The following is an 18459-nucleotide window of genomic DNA, read 5'->3' as shown; positions in this document are numbered from 1 at the left end:
CCTGCCTCAGGCAGGGGGTTGGAATAGATGACCTCTGGAGGGGTACCTTCCAGTCCTACTTCTTTATGATTTTTTTCCCCATCTTTGATTCTCACTACGTACAGTAGCAATTAACTGATTATACATTTAATTTCTCTTTTGAAGTAGACTAGTGGCATTCATGTGTCACTTCTGTGAAATGAGAGGTGAGGAATCTTGTTTTAGGTGGTTCTCAGATGAAGTTCACAGGGCTGTACCAATGGTTGATCACAAGGTCTACGTTCACAAAAGTGTATGGACTAAATATACTATGTTCTGTAATCATGATTTATTGAGGTTACATTACTTGACTGCTTTAGATAATTTATGATTTACTATTAAGTAACTTGAACCTTACTGGGTGCAGGAGAAAGTAAGGGCTTTGCCTTTGCCTATGTGGCAGAACAAGAGCTTAACCTGAATCTTGAACCCAGGGTCAGGAGGAACATCAGAAATCTGTGCTACCCAGTACCTCCTCTATTTAACTGGTTGGATATGGGAAAATTGAGCAGTCCTGACTGTCTGCCAACAAATCTGACACAGGAAGAATGTTTCTTGTAGTAAGTCAGTGCCACTTACTGTCCTACCATCTGAGTAAATTCAGAGGTTCATAGGAGGAAGTCATGTTTAATTTCCAGTGTTCTTCCTGGAGCAGCATCTCTTTGCTCCACCACTAAATCCAAGATGAAAAAAAAAAAAACTTGTGACCTTGTCTCACCTTTTACAGAAAGATGGCTACCACAAAATTCTTAACAAAAAAAATAATAAAGTATTTTTAGTTCTTGTTAGAAGTAAAATTGGGTATTTTTTGTTAGTAAGTACAGATTCTTAGGTCGTAGAGATGTCTACCATCTTTATGGAATATATACTATCTGAGCAGCATCTCTTGCAACACTTAACAGTGAGGATGTATACCACTCTGCTGGGAATCTTATTGCCATTTGCTCTGACTGTTTCGCAATTGAGTGCTGGCATAAGGAATTCCCCTGGAGTCTTCCGAGTACAGATATAGCTGCATTTTCTCTGCTGTCTGGGGATAGTGCACTGGAATGCTAGTACTGATTAAGTTTTTTTGAGCTGTCTAAGGATTTGAATGTGCCCAGTTACCGTAAAGTTAATGGAAATCAGATGTCTGCATTTTTCTAGGAAGCTCTGAAAATCTCAGCCCTCAGCTCTGTGTAGATCTTAACTGTTGTTTTTTGTTTTTATTAGGTTTACCGAACCAATCAGTGTGCTGGGGAGTTCGTGATTACATTTCCAAGAGCCTATCACAGCGGCTTTAACCAAGGTTTCAATTTTGCTGAAGCTGTTAACTTCTGCACAGTTGACTGGGTATGTTTCTGAACATAATGCAAAGTTCCAGGTTTTTACTCCAGGTTCTGGACAAGGCCCTGTGTATGACTAGAATATGGGAAGTCCAGAGGCTGCTTAAATTCAGGGGATATACTAACTGATTTCTTGAAGTAGGCTGTCTTCCATGAAAGCTTGTGCCTTTCTGAACAAGTTAGTCTTTAAGGCGCCACCCTGCCCTACCTTTTGCCTTCGTTACAAAAACAGAATTACTTAGTATCTGGCCCACAGATCCATTTCTACCTCAAACAGCTTTAAAGAGGTATTTGTGGCATTTTTATCATATATTGTAACTGTTACTTACTGTAGTCTTGGATGAAGATTGTGTCCCAACACCTCCAAGTTCATCTTTCCCACTTAATGGCAGTTAAACTGTATGAGAGAGGAGGAGTTTTTGGTGACACCTCTTACTGGGCCAGTTGTTTAGATGGGAGAAAGTTAGAAAAGCATTGGGACACAATGGGTGCATCTACACAAGACCCTACTGCTTACTGGTTACTGCACATTTATTTAGTATTGGTATAATCAAGTACTAAAAGGCAGTAGCATCGGCAAATACCTTTTTAGTGATGCTACTGCGCAGTGGCGTACTAACACTGTTGGTGCTGTGATGCGCTACTGCGCAGCTAGCATCTTGTGTAGACATGCCCAGTGTGTCCTTTTTCAGGTCTGAACTTTAGGTTAAATTGCATGTATTCAGAGCTACTATTTTTCAGTATTTTTAAACTATTCGAACACACAAAACATTGTTCTTGCCTTTGAGAATTCTCCAAATCGGATGCTTTTCACAGAAACAAAAACTGTTGGGATTCTTTTTCATGGAGTGTCGTTCTTAAACTGCCTGAGATTTGCAATGTATGTTGGGAAGTGGTAAACAGTCCTCTGCAAAAAAGCATCAGAAAAACTGCGTTATCACTACAGAAATATTAAGAGGTTTATGCAGCCATCTTCCGGAAAATTGAACTTAACTGTTCTAAGGGCAGCGCTTGAACTGCACATCTCTGTTCATGTCCTTAAAAGTATTAGTTATCTAATCCTATACGAGAAAAAGGAAGACCCCTATATATAGCAAGAATTTTGCTTTTTTAAAGTTTTTAATCCCAATATATTCCTCCAGAAGGAGGACCCCCCCCGCCCCCCTCTAGCAACAGATTCCGCAGACACAAGCGATCAAAACATCTCCAGTGATTTGCTGTCATATCTGTCTCTTTAAATAACAGCTATTTTGGATTATTCTCAGTTTGGATTTTCTCAACACGGATTCATCATCCTATAGACCAGTGTTTATTCACTTGCATGGAACCCATTTGAAAAATTAGTAGCTGAACAAGCAGTAAGGCTCAGATGCTGTATACCTGGGTTTCCAGCTTTTGGTACTTGAGTTGTATGATTACATCAGAATATCAGCTTTTAAAAGAAAATAGTTTGTGTTCCATTTGCAATGCGCCTTCCCCCCCTGCCTCTTTTTGCACCCCCCCCCCCCCCCCCCCCCCCCGAAAACCAACAAAAAACCCAACAAAACCAATACTAGTAAATACAACCTATGTATAACCAAAACAGTAATATTTGTCTGAGTCAGTAGACAGCCCAAAATAATAGCCATTCACTCGTTCCAAGGCTATGTTCATAAGGAGCTAGACTCACTCCTTTGGGGGTTGGTGTGGTATGCTTGAGGTGCACTTAGTTTTCTTATTTTGGTTCTGAATACAGCAGGCATCCAAGATCAAATGTGAAGTCAATATTCTAAGTTTTTATAGAGCTTACTCATGGTTTCATTTTCTCTTTAATCTCTGTATATTTGATTAAAATAATGTATATTTTTTCTTTTGGATGGCTAGATATAGAACTTGTTGAACAGCATAAATGGCCTGCTTTCAGATCATTTTCTTTCTAAAGACACTCTGTGAATAAGATTTTATTTATTTATTTATTTATTTATTTATTTATTTATTTATTGCTGTCTCCAAACCTTGTTCCCCTTCCATATAGCTGCCATTAGGTCGGCAATGTGTGGAACACTATCGCCTATTAAACCGCTATTGTGTGTTTTCTCATGATGAGATGATATGTAAAATGGCTTCCAAAGCAGATGATCTTGATGTTGTGGTAGCATCTACAGTTCAAAAAGACATGTCTATTATGATCGAAGACGAAAGGGCATTGCGTGAGGCTGTGCGTAAACTGGTAAGCTTCAGGAAGTGAAGTTACAATTTATGGACAAGCATTAAAACAGTGGTTGGAAATGCATTTGTGGCCTGCGTTTATTGTAACCAATTTAAGATTCATATTTTATGCTACCCTTACTGATTTACTGTCCTGAATAGTTCTGTTTATTTCAGTGGAACTACTTGAGTTGCGGGGGGTCGGAGGGCATGAATGCAACTAATCATTATCTAAGTTTTTAGGGTCTGTCTTTGAAAGTTTTATGGCTTCTTAACTAATTAATCCATTAGCCAAAACATGGCTATTTTCACATTTCCAGGATGATATTTCTGGACTTTTATGAGTAGACATTACTTAGCTACTGATCTCCCAGCCTAAGTTAATGTATTCAGTTTATTATACTCTGAAGATTCTTACAGTTGTTCTGTTGTAGGGAGTGACTGAGACTGAGAGAGTGGCTTTTGAAATGTTGCCTGATGACGAGCGCCAGTGTTTAAAGTGCAAAACCACTTGCTTCATGTCTGCTGTTTACTGTTCATGTAAACCTGGTTTACTGGTTTGCCTGTATCATGTAGAAGATCTCTGTTCCTGTCCCACTTATAAATATAAACTGGGGTAAGTTTCAGCCGGCACAAATATTAAATATTGGAGATTAGAATGTGCTTTTCTTAAATCTTAAGGGCTTGATGATGTTCTGGCATCACTTGCAAAGCAGATTAGGCAGGCTTGATGCCATATGCCTGCTTATTCTGCAACAAACTTACTGATCTGAATCGGGATCCCAACAATCGCACGTCCTGCTATGCCACATATGCATGGCAGGACATGCAAGTTTTGGGATAAGGGATGAGATTCCAATTGTGCCCTTTCTACCAGTGCAGGTGGAGCCCAAGATCACAATCCCAGACTCTACGTGCACCAGCAAGTTCAAAGCTGGGCATCAGCAGCCCCACATGTGTGGTGGAGGGTGCCCTACTTTAACCTTTTTTGCCTAGAGCACCCATGTAGTAATTGCAGATCTGCATACCTGCCATCCTGCATGTGGGACACCCAGTGTTCACCTTTGACCCTGCTGCATGGGGCAGCCAAGAGCTGTGCCATTCTGCTTTCCCCTCCCCCACTCTTCCCTCGTGCAGACCCCTGAGCAGCCCTGGTTGGAGACTTCAGGGTGCTCTGGCCCCTGCCCCCATGCTGACAATCAATACTTGGAAACTCTGCAGCCTGAGGTTTGCAGCTTGGCCAGAGTTGTCCCCTTTTCAGTGCTGACTCTCAGCTGATTGTCAGCATGGAGTGTTTTGGGAAGTGTGGGACAGCCTAGGGTGCCACACTTTCAGTTTAAGGTTTCGATGTAAACTAGCCACAAAGATGTTATATGTAGGATGTCCTTGTAGCTGGTTTCTCATTTTATTGTCATTAATTGGCTGAATGTGTGGCAGTGTTACTGCTTATGTTGCCATTAGTGTGTTAATTGCGCCATAAGTATAACACCTGCTAGGGCCCATAGTGTCTGAGCATGGAACCTTTTTCTTGGGTGGTATACTACCTTTTTCTCATTTTACAAAGTGTCTTTCTTCTATGATATCTACAAGAAGTTGATTTGCTAACTTATTTATATTAACAAAAATCTTTGTTTCGCCATGTTGTGATAATTCTAGGCTTTTCTAAGGAACTGAGTGATCCTGTTTTTCCCAACTGCTTTTCCTTTTTGTGTTCTGCCTCTCCCTATTGTTTTTCCCCCTTTGTTTTAAAGAGCTCACAGTTCAGTTTCATATGGGAAAACAGAGACCATGGCTATGTATTTATACTGTGAAGTACCTAATGTGCTTGGGAAGTATAAAATAATGATCACTGGTAACTAAGGTAACGCAGTAATGCAAACCAAACTTTATTTTGGTTGTTAAACATGCCTTGTTTAATAGTTTGAATTCTGTAACACTTCCAGCTACCGGTACACTCTTGATGATCTCTACCCAATGATGAATGCACTAAAATCGCGTGCAGAATCCTACAATGAATGGGCTTCTAATGTAAATGAAGCTTTGGAGGCAAAAATGAATAATAAAAGAAGTATGTATTTTCCTACTTTCTGTGTTGCTACAAAGGCTAAAAATGTTACTGCTTTTTGTTCAGCTCTTAATTTCTGAAACAACAATTTTGTCTTGGAAACTTACATTGCAACTCTAAAATGATATAAATAAGTAACTGTTAAAGTTTTAAACTGTTAATAGCCTCTGAAATTAGAGAATGCTGCATAAAGGTTAAGGATGAAGAGCAGTCCTATTTTATATGTTAACTGCTCCTTTTGTACTCTTGTTTCATTTACTTAGTGCTAGCATTTCCTGACCCCCCTCTCCAATTTCTAATCACTAACTTTACATTCAGGAATGTAGTGTTGTTGAATCTTGGGACTCTAATGGCCATTTCTTCCTTGTATGGATAGAAATGTATCCGTCTCACCCTAGCTGCTGGTTGTGTTTACAAAGACAGAGCTGGGAGGAATATATCAGGGCAGTTGGGGTATCCTGGAGAATAGGAATGTCGGGTCATTCAGCATTGATTTGGTTTGATAGTTGCACATAACTGGCCATGCATGTGAAGAAAAAGTGGAATTAAATTAAAAACATACATTTCCCTAAATCAGATAACTGATATTTAAATAGGAATGCTGTTGTTGCACTGTAACATTCTGTTTTATGAATTAGGACAATAACAAATTAGATGTTTTTCTAATTAAAGAAAATATTCTCTTCCAAAAAGGCCTCATCAGTTTTAAGGCTTTGATAGAAGAATCGGAAATTAAAAAGTTTCCAGATAATGATCTGCTGCGACACCTTAGATTAGTTACCCAGGATGCTGACAAATGTGCCTCAGTTGCACAACAACTTCTTAATGGCAAAAGACAAACCAGGTAAGTGTGTGTATGTACATTTGTATGCGTACATGAGTGCACAAGCATATACTGGTTTTGAATAATTCAGGGGTAGATTTCGGAAACCCTTTCTTCCATGGGTTTGAACATTACAGCCTTCTCTGTCCCTTCCAAAGATGTTCTACTTTACTTATCATATGCTTAAAAGTTCATGGACTTACAAAACCCTGACCTAGGCTCTTGTTCCACTTTTATATATTTTCGCAGAGTAAGATGTTGCTATGACATTATAACTTGTTTTTTCTCAGAGAGATTTTGTTGAGCACCCAGATCCTTTTCTCTTTTCCCAAGAGGAAAGACCTATTATGATATTTATGGACAAAAATCATTGTGACACCTTCTTAAACCAAGGCTGTCCAGCTGGTGGGATTAATCTGAAGGCTCCCATCCAGTCACCACTCCCCCTCACCCCCTCATCGGTCCAGCTGCAGCAGCAGCCAGGGTTTCCAGGCTTCTCCTACCTCCTCTGACATATTTGCATCCTGCACCCACCCCAGGGAGCAGTGCAGTTCTGGGGGAGTTTGCAGCACAGTGGAGACTGTGGCTGAGGGTGAGGGGTGCCCAAATGTGCAGTGCAGTGATATCTAGGGGTCCACCCCCATGCATGGTGCAACAAGATAGTGGGGAGCTGCCTGAGATGTAGAAGTTGGACATCCTTGCCTTAAACAGGCAAGAGTCCACTTTACCCATTTTGTGCCATGAGGCAGTGAAGTTGTGATAGTGGTGCGTACATCTTTATATGCTACATGGAAGAACAAAATGCCTGAGCAGAAAGGTCTAATATTACAGGCCCTTGAAAACTTCAGTTATTCATCATCTCTTCTGTAATTTGAGAAAGCTTAAGGTAGAGCTTTCACTGCTAGCAAAATCAAATATTCTTTTGACTAATTATCCACATACACTTGTCACTGGCAGGTGTCTCTCGCAGCCTGTACTTCAACCAGAGACCTTTTTTTGCTCTAGCACAATTGGTAGAGTGCACTTTCTTTGCTTGGGTACAGCCTCCCAGATCTGGGAGTTGGGTTTAGTTCTCCCTTCCTGAAAAGCAGAACTACAACACAAGATGATGACTTTGCCACATATACCAGCCACATGTGTTCTTTCCACTTCCTTGGGTTGCCCTTGTTTGAGTTCCTTCTGGTGCCACATTTTTCTTTAGATGGCTTTACCCAGACCTGTTTCATACTTGGGGTTCAGGCCCTGCCCTTCCAATGCTGAGCTAATTCCAGCTCTATCAGGTGCCTGTTTTGCCTAGGGGGGAGGCCCATATTCCTGAAATTTTGTTCAGGAATTGTTTTCATGGGAGAGAAAAATCTCCAAGACCTCTTAACTCATATAGGCACTAGGTGAGACTCTTGAGGAACTTGATCCCAGGCACAACTTGAGATGCAACTGGTGCGGGTCATTAGAGGTAAAAATAAATAAAAATTTGCCTCCGTGACTTCATTCTACAAATATGTCAAGAGTAAGCGAAAGACCAAAGACACTGTAGGTCCCTTATGAAATGCAGAAGGAAGTGAAGTCACAGATGATGCAGAGAAAACTGAAGCATTTGATGCTGTTGCAGAATTTCCAGTTTGGATTGTAATATACAGGACTTCTACTTCATTTATAGTTTACTTGCCTCTCACGGAGCATATTATGACTTTTGAAACATACTATGCTCTGTATCTTTAGATTTTTTTTTAAATATCTTAATATATTTTCAGAAAATGTTAAATGTTGGCATATGTTTTTCTGCCATCTCACAAATCAAAAAACACCTGTGTAATTTCAGATATCGTTCCGGTGGAGGGAAGTCCCAAAATCAGCTGACTGTGAATGAACTCCGGCTGTTTGTAAGACAGCTATATGCTCTACCCTGTGTCCTCAGTCAGACACCATTACTGAAGGTAACTCTGAGAACACTAGGAGAGAAAGGAAGAACTTGTATTATATGAGGATTGTGAACAATTGTCCACTTGATTAGTAACCAAATAGATGTTAAAATCCCGTAATAGAGAGAGACTTATATAAATGAGCAGGCCTGCATAATTTGCATCCAGAAGTCCTTAAAAGGAGTTGCCTGAGCAGATTCTGACATACTCATGTCTATATTTTTAGTAGATCTTGGAATACCTGAGAAATTAGAGAAACAAAAAAATGCCAATGTTGTATTGTAATCCAGAGGGGAAAGTGGGTTGACCTGGATGAATATAGCTCAATTAATCTGACATCAATCCTGGGCACAATAATAAAAAAAACTGGCATGAAATGTAGTTAAATAATTAAACAATAGGAATATAATTACTGTCAGTCGATACAGGTTTGTGGAAAATGGGTATTCTCTACCAAACCTGGATTCTTAGAAATGATTACAAATATGGTTGATAAAAATAGCCAGGTAATTGTAATAGATTTTTTTTTAAGGTGTCTTGCTTAGAACTGAGTGATTTTTCTCATTAAAATATTAGTGCCACGCAGTGTCAGTAAAGAACATTTTTAAGTAGATTTAGGACAGGTTTACTTTTAATTCTTGGTTTCTCCACATACATTCTAGCATTGTATATCAAATGCAGTGCAAGAATGGATTTGTTTTTGGAATACCAGTGTCTGGAGTTTTATCTATGACCTGGGGCTCTCATAACTATTGTTGATAAAGTTATTAGGAAAATGGGTACCTTAACTAACTTCTGAGAACCTTCTTACCACTTACGGCTTTGAGACTAGATCCACTTTGTCCACATTTCTTCAAAAATAAATATAATAATTGGGTTGTTTTAGGGTTTTTTTACTACTTAATAGTTATCTAAACAGTTATTTAAATGTTTTGTTCCCCTTTTGGATTAAGACATCAATGGGTTTTTTTGCTCCTTCCATCTCCTTTACAAGGATTATAACTGTGTACTGTATGTGCATGCAAAATCAAAATCATATCTCCAGGATTCAAGATTTATCCATCCGGTAATACAGCAATTCCCTTCAACAACAGACATTTACTTAAGCCCACTATAAGGTGCTGGTTGGTATACAGACCTTCTTTAAAGCACATGCTAAAATCAAAACTAAAGGCTTATCTCCTAGGGACAGCTACACAGGAATCTCCAATCAAAACTAAAGGCTTATCTCCTAGGGACAGTTAAACAGGAATCTCCCCCTCCAGCATGCCCCAGTATCCATTCTGACGCATCCATTATTAGCTTCCATTTACTCTGGTGTAAGAAGCGTGCATACACAAACCCCTTTGGAGCAGCTGATGCAGGGTAAAGTCTCTTCTGACTCCCTGTAATTTGTTTTATCATCCCCTCAGCTTAACTTTTGCAACTTTTTTTTAACCTTGCACTTTTTGACTATAGCTTTCTTTATCAGGACACAGTTTTCTAGTCCTTGTTGATTCTTTGCTTAGTCTTGGTATCCTTTTTGAGATGGTTGTTCCTCCACTTAGAACTGAATCCCTTCCCCACAACATTTTTTCCCTTTTTTGGAAGATGGGGATTTTGGCTTATTGATTAATCTACATAAAATGATAGTGAGCTGCCAGTTCTATGCAGCTGTAAAAAAGTCTAACTCAGTCTTACAGTGTTTTAGGCTAGGGTGTGTAATAGGGTCAAGGAAGTACTAGTATTATTGTACAAGGAAATGAGGGTGACTTTCTGTTCCCTTCCTGATCATCCAGGTGCTTTGATTTGGCTGTTTAAAATATGGGTATATTCCATGCTGCAAAAAAACTGATAGGCAGAATTGATTATAGGAACTTTGGCCTGTGTTTGTACCAGTGGGATGGAAGGACAAGAGAAGGCTGGTAGGGAATGGAGACACCTGATAGAGAGCTACATATGTACTAAGTCACTTCCGTATGTAAGAATTAGCATTAATGTAAGTGTCCTATTAGGTGCATGCATTGGAAATGTTATATAGTGTCTAGCCACATCTTTAGTTTTTTTACTTTTCTTTCTCATGTTTACAAGGCAACACTTGCATAATTAGCTTCTCTCAGGTATGCACTTAAAGGTAGTGTATACTCTGTAGCTTCTTTATCCAGACATCTTCATTGTTTCCTCTTCCTCTTCTGGTCATGTCCAATGCTGCAGTCGTTATTGCCTTCTCCTTCCCTGTTCCTGCTTTTTTCTTTTAAAAAATAAAAAGGGGGAGTGGCCAGCCTGTGGCGCAGGTGACATGGCAGTCTCTGTGTGTGGCACATGGCAGATTGGGTAGGGGGCCGGCATGGGTAGGGGGCCGGCATGGGTAGGGGGCCGGCAGCATAGTGGCAGATAGGGCAGGAAGCAAAAAGCCAATGAGCAGATTATTCAGGGAGCACAGGGTGAGGAGCAGAAAACAGAACAGTAGATCAGGCAAGGGAAGGGAATCGGGGTGTTAGGAAGGGTTTGGGGTCATTAGTGGCACACCTGTCAAAAAAAGGTTGTCCCCCCACTCCTTTAAAAGACAAACCCTCTGTAAACTCCTATGCAGATACCCTACTCCTCTTTGCTGAAGTTCTTGTTTGTGGCTACATAGATCTTTAAATCTCTGTAGGTCAGCCCTCTCCCCTTGTTTAGATTTGGTGTTAACTGTCTTATCAGCTGTGATTAAGGGCAGGAAGCCTTCAGGCTAGGGTATGCCAACCCCCGCCTTACAGCAAGAGAATTAAAGAGCTCAATCCAAAAGAATGCAGAGAGATTATATGATTATATTGTATAAATACTTTCATTTTGGAGAAAAGAGTACTAACAACATGTTAGTGAGAACCAATGGCTGGAAGATGAATCCTGCCAAGTGGAAACTGGAAATAAGACTTTTTTTATCGTTTGGAAAAGCTGTCATGGGAAGAAGTGTTGAATTCCCTCTCTCTCTTCTTACATCGAGATCGAATGCCTTTCCCGAAGAGAGACAGACAAGATTCTTTGCTCAGCACAAGTTATTGGATTCACATTACAGTTGGGAGGGGGTAGTAATTGGGTGAAATTTAATGGCCTGTGATGAAAGAGCCATAGAAGATTTTGTAGTCGCCGTTTGATCTCAAATTCTATTACTCTTTAAATGAAAACACTTAAACTTCAATATTTTTGCAAATGGGAGGCCTGATATTGCATTCATTCTCAATACTGTGCAATTTAAATTATTTTAAATCTCAAGGAGTTGGAAAGATGCATCTTTAATAAGCAAGCTTGTCTTGTGGAGTCCAAGGGTACATCCTCTTCTTCCTTTAATGTGTTTAAGTCTAATCCTGTTCTACACGTAGTTTATTAATGCACTTCCATCCTACCCCTTCGATCATAAGTGGATAAGGCCCACCCACCTTGTGCGGCAAGTTTTTAGGGACCTAAACAAGGTGGAATCAGATTCATCTTCAAGCCCAATAGGTGGAGTGGTATGTTTAGTGTTGTTGTTTGTTTTCTTAACTAAAGGAACAACCAAGGTTATTCTGTTCTTAGAAGAGCTTTTAGCTTTCTCTATTAATTGCTGCTGTTGTGTATTTCAGGATCTTCTTGATCGTGTGGAAGCTTTCCAACAGCATAGCCAGAAACTGCTTTCTGAAGAAATACCCAGTGCAGCAGAACTACAGAAGCTCTTAGATGTCAGTTTTGAGTTTGATGTTGATCTTCCGCAACTACCTGAACTGCGGATACGCCTGGAGCAGGCACGCTGGCTAGAAGACGTACAGCAGGCTTGCGCGGACCAAAGCTCCCTTACTCTTGACGATATGAGACGACTCATAGACTCGGGTGTTGGATTGGCTCCTTATCCAGCAGTTGAGAAAGCAATGGCTAAGCTGCAAGAACTCCTTACTATATCTGAACACTGGGATGACAAAGCCAGAAATTTGATAAAGGCCAGGTAGAAGCTAAATCTTCTTAGTGTTGTGTCCTGCATACTGTAACAGAAAAAACAAGCTAATCCCAGTCTTGACTTTGTTTATGTAGCCATACTCATTTCTGAATGTATGAATAGCATAAAAGTGTTATTGTTTAGCTTGAGTCAGATAATGCATAGAATTGCATGCATTAGATTAGTGGGGGCATGTGGGCCACAAATCAACCCTAAACCTTCCCCAAGTGTCACTCCAATCCTTTTGTCCTGCCCAGTTTGCTTCTCTGCTTCTGCTCCCTGCCCAGTCTGCCCCTGTTCTGCCTGTCTCTTTCCCCCATCCGCTGTGTGCCCCACACAGAGGCTTCCTGTGTCACAGGTTGAGCATCCCCATAGTAGGTTATAAGATGGACAGATATTTCATGCACATATGTTTGGTTTACATGGAGCATGAGGAAGAGTAAGTTGAAACTTCATATCTGTTTCAGTAGGATAATTACATCAATAATTTAGACCAGCGTAAGCAAGGTATGAATTTAAACCAGTGCATTATTTGTACCAGGATCACTCTCTCATGTTAACACTTATACTACAATGTAAGAGTGCCTTTCATGGTTTAACTTTATCACTTGGGATGGCCTAGCCACTCATAAGAGAGTAAGTACATCCAGATTGGTAGATATACTGGTATAACTATAGTTGTATTAGTAGAAGTGGTGAAACTTTCCTGTGTAGACAAGGCCTGAAGATGCAGAGGTGATTTGCTCAGGTCAGTATGGCCATTCAAAAAAGGAAAAATGTTCAGCTATTAAAAACTTACTGCTGGATGCTTAAGAAGTCATAATGAAGGCTATGATTTTCACTGCAAAAATATGGGGGATTAAAAAGCAAAATCAGTAAGAGCAGCTAAACAATAATCTTCTGAGTGCATTTGTTTTCAGTGAGTATTTTCTTATTGGAGTTGTAGTGGGCTATTACTTTTTTTTTCTCTTGTATGCCAGCATATTTGGTGAACTAGATCTCCTAGGTCCCCTCTAGACATTACATGTGTTTGCAGGATATATAGACTTGTCCAGAGAAGAAATGGCTGATCTTCCCCCAAAATAGCTGATTCAAAAAGCAACTATTTTGTTGTGCTGGAACAAAAATCTGGCCATATCTCTATTCTCCACAGTGCTCTTCCTCCCTCCTGCCATCCCCATCCCAAGGGGACAGGCAGAGTAAGCATTTGGCTCCCTGACAGTTTGGTACTTCGATTTCCCCCCCCCCCCCCCCCCCCCCACCATGCTTTGACTATCAGAACTAAAGCTAAACTACATTGTCACATTCTGAGTAGGATGTGTGTTTTTTCATTTACATAGACCACGACAGACACTAAGCAGTCTTGTAGCTGCAGTAAAGGAGATAGAGGAGATTCCCGCTTATCTCCCAAATGGAATTGTGCTGAAGGATGTTGCACAAAAGGCCAAAGATTGGCTACAAGAAGTGGAAGCCTTGCAGGTAGGTGAAATGAATCTGTCTGCTGTTCATTTGGGAATATCCCTCAATATCAGTATATTACTATATAATTTTTTTCACATTAAATGTACCTGCCTTATTTTCATGCCAAATTAAATATCTTGGATTTGTAATGGCTGTTGCCTTAAAATAGTTGTGCAATTAAACAATAGTGATTGCTCCATCTCAGACAGTAGTGGACCTTATTTATATTACCTTGGTCTGGAGTTAACTCACTAAGGGAGGTACTGATGCATAAAAAAATGCAACACATTTACCATTGTGCAAACCTCTACTCAAGATGAAGGTCTCCAATTGCCAGTTATCAGTGTTAAAATATAGTGCAATTATTATGTTTTTGTACCATTACCCAGCAACAAGAAAAGCATAAAATTATTAGACTCCCCTTAAAGATCATTGAACGTTAGCTTTCTCCTAGTCTTTCAGTTGCAAACCTTTACATGTTTACATCATATTGGGCTCCAGCCCATTCTCAGAATCAAAGGGTTGAAAAAGACATTGGGTCATGTGGACCTTCTTTGTATGAAATCAGGAATACTATTTCTAAAGGGTGCTCAATGGGAAATGTCCACATGGATGAAGTAGGGCACTCCCATCTTTAAGCCCCATAGTCTAGGAGCTTGGGTATATAACCAAGAAGTGGGAGACCCAGGTTCTAGACTCTCATCAACCTGAACCCACATTTCCTACTTCTAAGAAAAGTGCCCTAATCACAAAAATTAGCTTAAGCAGGGTGTGAGCATCTGCCTAAGCATCTGCTTTCTGCACAATCAAGAATTATGGGACCAGAAGGAGAGGAAACCAAAAGAGGTACTGTGACTACGGCCTAGTGAGGAGGCCACTTCCCTGGAGGGAAGGAACCATGGTTTGGAGATATGGGTTTGAACTGCCTCTGGTTGAGGAGGGCCCAGATATGAGCTCCCATTTCCTGGGAAGTGCCATAACGATTTTACAGACTAGTTTACAAACTAGTCAGAGGGGACCAGCAGGCATTGGGGGAGTCCCTGTTCCCCCAAGCACTCCCAGGAGTGACTAGAAATAACGGTCACAAGCTGGCAGAAGGTAGGTTCAGACCAGACATCAGGAGGCGCTACTTCACTGTCAGGGTGGCTGGGAGCTGGAACCAACTTCCAAGAGAAGTGGTGCTGGCTCCTACCCTGGGGGTCTTTAAGAGGAGGCTGGGTGAACACCTTGCCGGGGTCGTCTGACCCCAGTACTCTTTCCTGCTATGGCAGGGGGTCAGACTTGATAATCTGCTCAGATCCCTTCCGACCCTACCAACTATGAAACTATTAGACAATTCGGCTAAAACATAGATAAAGGCTGCCTTTCTCCTCTCTCTGTGACTGGTTTTCCCTTAGGAGATGGGTAAGATAGAAGAAAGATACCTTTTTGGGTAAATTAGGATTGTATCTCTGAGGTGAGCCACCTTTGTTTTGGGGCTAGCCACAGAAAAGATTTAAACATCTTAAAGGGGAATTATGGTCTGGCCCTCCATGTTCCAAGCTGCATGTGCTTTGCTGGTAAAAGCCTTATTGCTAAGACTGTCTTTTTATTTCAGTTGTAATACAGCTGCTATTCTGTCTTTAGGGAATGGTATTTTCAGAGACTGGTGACTAGCTATTACAGTGTATTATATTGTAGCTTGAAAGGTTTTATGACCCGGTCATGTTAATTGTATTTAATAAGTATGCATAGTGTCCAGGTGACAGGTGCAAAGTTCTAATGTTTTCTACCATTAAATACATCAAATACCTTGTAATAATTACGAGCAGCCGTTCGTGTCAGATGAAATATCAGGGGAAATAAAAACTTAAACAAAATGGATTTCTACAGTATTGCCTATTTTTTTTATGTTCTTTAACATTTTGCTGTACCTGACATTTTCCCTTGAAGCTATACATCTGTTAGGATTTCTGTTAACTGCCTCCAAAGGATTTATAGATGCTCTGAAACAGTCAAACTCTCATTTTCTTACTGGACACTTGAAGAGAATATAAAACAGTGTGGCTAGATATAAAAGATATTTTTGTCAGTTGAACTACTTTTCTTTGAAGAAATTGCTGTCTAGCCAGGCTGGTCTCTTGTTGCACTTCCCATTCTTCTGTTGCATTGGAACAGCTTGCTCCTGTGCCCTTTAAAAGGGCCTAATTTAAAGTTCAGCCAGCTCTCCTGGACTCCTTTTCTGTTCAGACTTGCTTCCCAGGAGATCATGGCCACCAGTTCTCTGATTTCATTAGTCTGCTTTTCTGAAGTTCAGTGTCCTTATTCTTCTGCTTTCCTTCCTTCCTCCTCTCAGGATCTTGAGCTCTATCATTTCATGGTTAGTGTTATCCAAGTTACTGTCCACCTTCACATTCTCAACCAATTCCTCCCGTTTTGTGAGCAGTTGGTGTACTTAATGTTAGGGGCATTTTAAAAGATCTAGTTGTCCAATAACTTGTATCAAAAATTGGAAAAAATAATTAACAACTAACTTCTAATGCTTTACCAGATAAAAGAAGTACCTTAATGATAGATTCTGTTTTACAAAACCTTTTTCCAGCTTAGCTCAAAGAGCTTTATGTTTTTTGTTCTACTTGCAACAAATAATTCTTACCGTCTTATATTGTTAGGGTGGAGGGCGTGTGCCAGTACTTGACACGCTTGTGGAGCTTTTGACAAGAGGTCGCTCTATCCCAGTACATCTGGACTACTTGCCAAGGCTGGAGTCCTTAGTGGCAGAGGTTCAAGCTTGGAAGGAATGCGCCAGCAATACATTTCTGACGGAGAACTCCCCTTATTGTCTTTTAGAGGTAAGACATCTAAATCACACACGTCCTCAGAGTTGACGTCCAGGCAGAAGCACATTGTAGCAGTGGGTGTTAATCCCATAGAAAAGTGGGGCCATCGCATCATATCGAAGTTGAAGGTGGTTGCATAATGTTCCATTTAATGCAGTTCTCTAGCTCCTTCTTATGTTCCAGCTTAACAGCTTGTTGGGTGAAGCTTTATGTGTATGTCTGTTCTAAATAGTATCTATGTGTATAGCTATGTCAAGCCAGGATTAATGTTGAAGATAGTTGTGCTTTTTTTTTTTATCTATTAGGTGTTATGTCCCAGATGTGATATTGGAATATCTGGGCTTAAAAAAAAACAGAAGAAATTAAAGGAGCCAGTACCAAGTGGAAAGAAGAAAGGCACCAAACTGGAGAGTCTGAGTGACCTAGAAAGAGCTTTATCTGAGAGTAGGGATACTGCCTCTGCGGTACGTAACAAAACTTACCAATAGGCATGTCAATATAAGCTCAATTTAAGATTTCTTCCCTGATTTGATGTATACTTTTTTTTATATATGACTTTGTGTGTCTCTCACAACCTGCAATTATCAACCCCTCTTTCTGCTGCCCACAGTGAATGAGTTATAGATTTCTGAGGGATCCTGTGCTGTTACTATCAGCTTCAGAACTAAGTCTTGCCCCTTTCTTTGGAGCCTCAAAAGTTCTGTCTCCAAAGACAAGCTGCCTTCTGTGTTTCTGACCAATTTGTTTCATTCTTTTCATTTGTTGTGCAATAACAATCTTATTTCAGCTTCTAGTTCTTTTCTCTCTATCTTCAGCTTGGCAACCACCGGACTCCCACCCATTAGTACAGTTTTTCTTTATAGAACTTCATCTGTCCACCCTCCCTTTTATCCCTAGCTGAGCACGAACTCACTAGCAGAGCAGTTCCGCACTCTTCACTAAGTCCAAATGGAGCTATGTTTTTGAGGTACCCTTCAGAAACTTATGAAAGAGATCTCTACACTGCCTTCCCCCAGCCAACTGGCTCCCCCTCTTCCAGAGCATGGAGCTCTAAATTAAACTGAGATAGTAGAGCTTTGACACCTTGCTTTACTGTGGAAAATTTAAGCAGGAGGGATTCTCACTTGGGTCTGTTCACATATTTGGAGAAGTTCTCCAGAGTTGCAGGTAGCTTTGAGGAGCTTTGTCTTAACTGCTGAAGGGGAGTTAGTTTGTGGGGTGAAAATTTAGGAATTTCAGTGCAGTTAAAGGAACCTAGTTCAAGACTTTTTTTAACACAGAAAGTAGGGGAGGGGGTCACTCTCTTCAGCCTTCACAACTTGGACTCCCTATTTTAAACAGCTGGTACCCAAAGAGCACATGAGGTCTCCATTTCTCATGCATCCTTGAATACTAGTAGAGTAAATGAGAAATTGCATCCAAAACACATTGCCTTATTAAACAAAGCCACAAGCTCGGAGCTTTTCTGAGAAGCAGCCATACAATCTAGGCCAGTGGTGCCTAACCTTTTGATCCTGCAAGCCAGATAAGCCAGATCCTGCATGAGGTCAGCATGGGGGCGGTCAGTCCAGTCTCTTGTGTTGGATCCAGCCATATGGGCCTCGCCGTAGGTCCGGAAATTTGGCAGCGGGGGAGCAGCAATTAACACAGGCACCATTCCTGCACTGCCAGATTTCCAGACTTTGTGTTGGAGATCTGCAGGCCAGATAACATGACTGTGTGGGCTGAATCTAGCCCATTAAGCGTTGCTACTCTAGGCAGAGAAGAATCTGGTATTTTCTAAGCCAGATCACAGTAAGGGTATGATGGAACAAAAAGACAAAAAGAGTAAGCATGGTTTTGGAGACTGATGTAGCAGCCAAAAAACTCGTTCACATTTTGTTCCTCAGCTCAGGCACTGACAAAGAAATGTAG

At 40.6% G+C, this 18459-nt stretch overlaps 1 protein-coding gene across 1 annotated transcript in view; it reads left to right on the top strand.

Moving 5' to 3' along the window:
• Positions 1-1230: 1230 nt before the first annotated feature.
• Positions 1231-18459, top strand: part of LOC102381778 (lysine-specific demethylase 5B) — a gene marked incomplete at its 5' end in the record, with an annotated part of 27409 nt that continues 10180 nt past the window's right edge. The window contains 10 exons of the mRNA XM_006037673.1: positions 1231-1350; positions 3358-3552; positions 3965-4146; positions 5474-5598; positions 6289-6439; positions 8238-8352; positions 11919-12274; positions 13606-13744; positions 16378-16557; positions 16851-17009. Of these exons, the coding sequence (XP_006037735.1) occupies positions 1231-1350; positions 3358-3552; positions 3965-4146; positions 5474-5598; positions 6289-6439; positions 8238-8352; positions 11919-12274; positions 13606-13744; positions 16378-16557; positions 16851-17009 (1722 nt within the window). The remainder of the gene's footprint in view (positions 1351-3357; positions 3553-3964; positions 4147-5473; positions 5599-6288; positions 6440-8237; positions 8353-11918; positions 12275-13605; positions 13745-16377; positions 16558-16850; positions 17010-18459) is intronic.

The sequence above is a fragment of the Alligator sinensis genome, unplaced genomic scaffold (genome assembly GCF_000455745.1).
Source record: "Alligator sinensis unplaced genomic scaffold, ASM45574v1 scaffold1580_1, whole genome shotgun sequence".
NCBI classification, from domain to species: Eukaryota; Metazoa; Chordata; order Crocodylia; family Alligatoridae; genus Alligator; species Alligator sinensis.
This window is presented reverse-complemented; position numbering and strand designations above follow the sequence as displayed.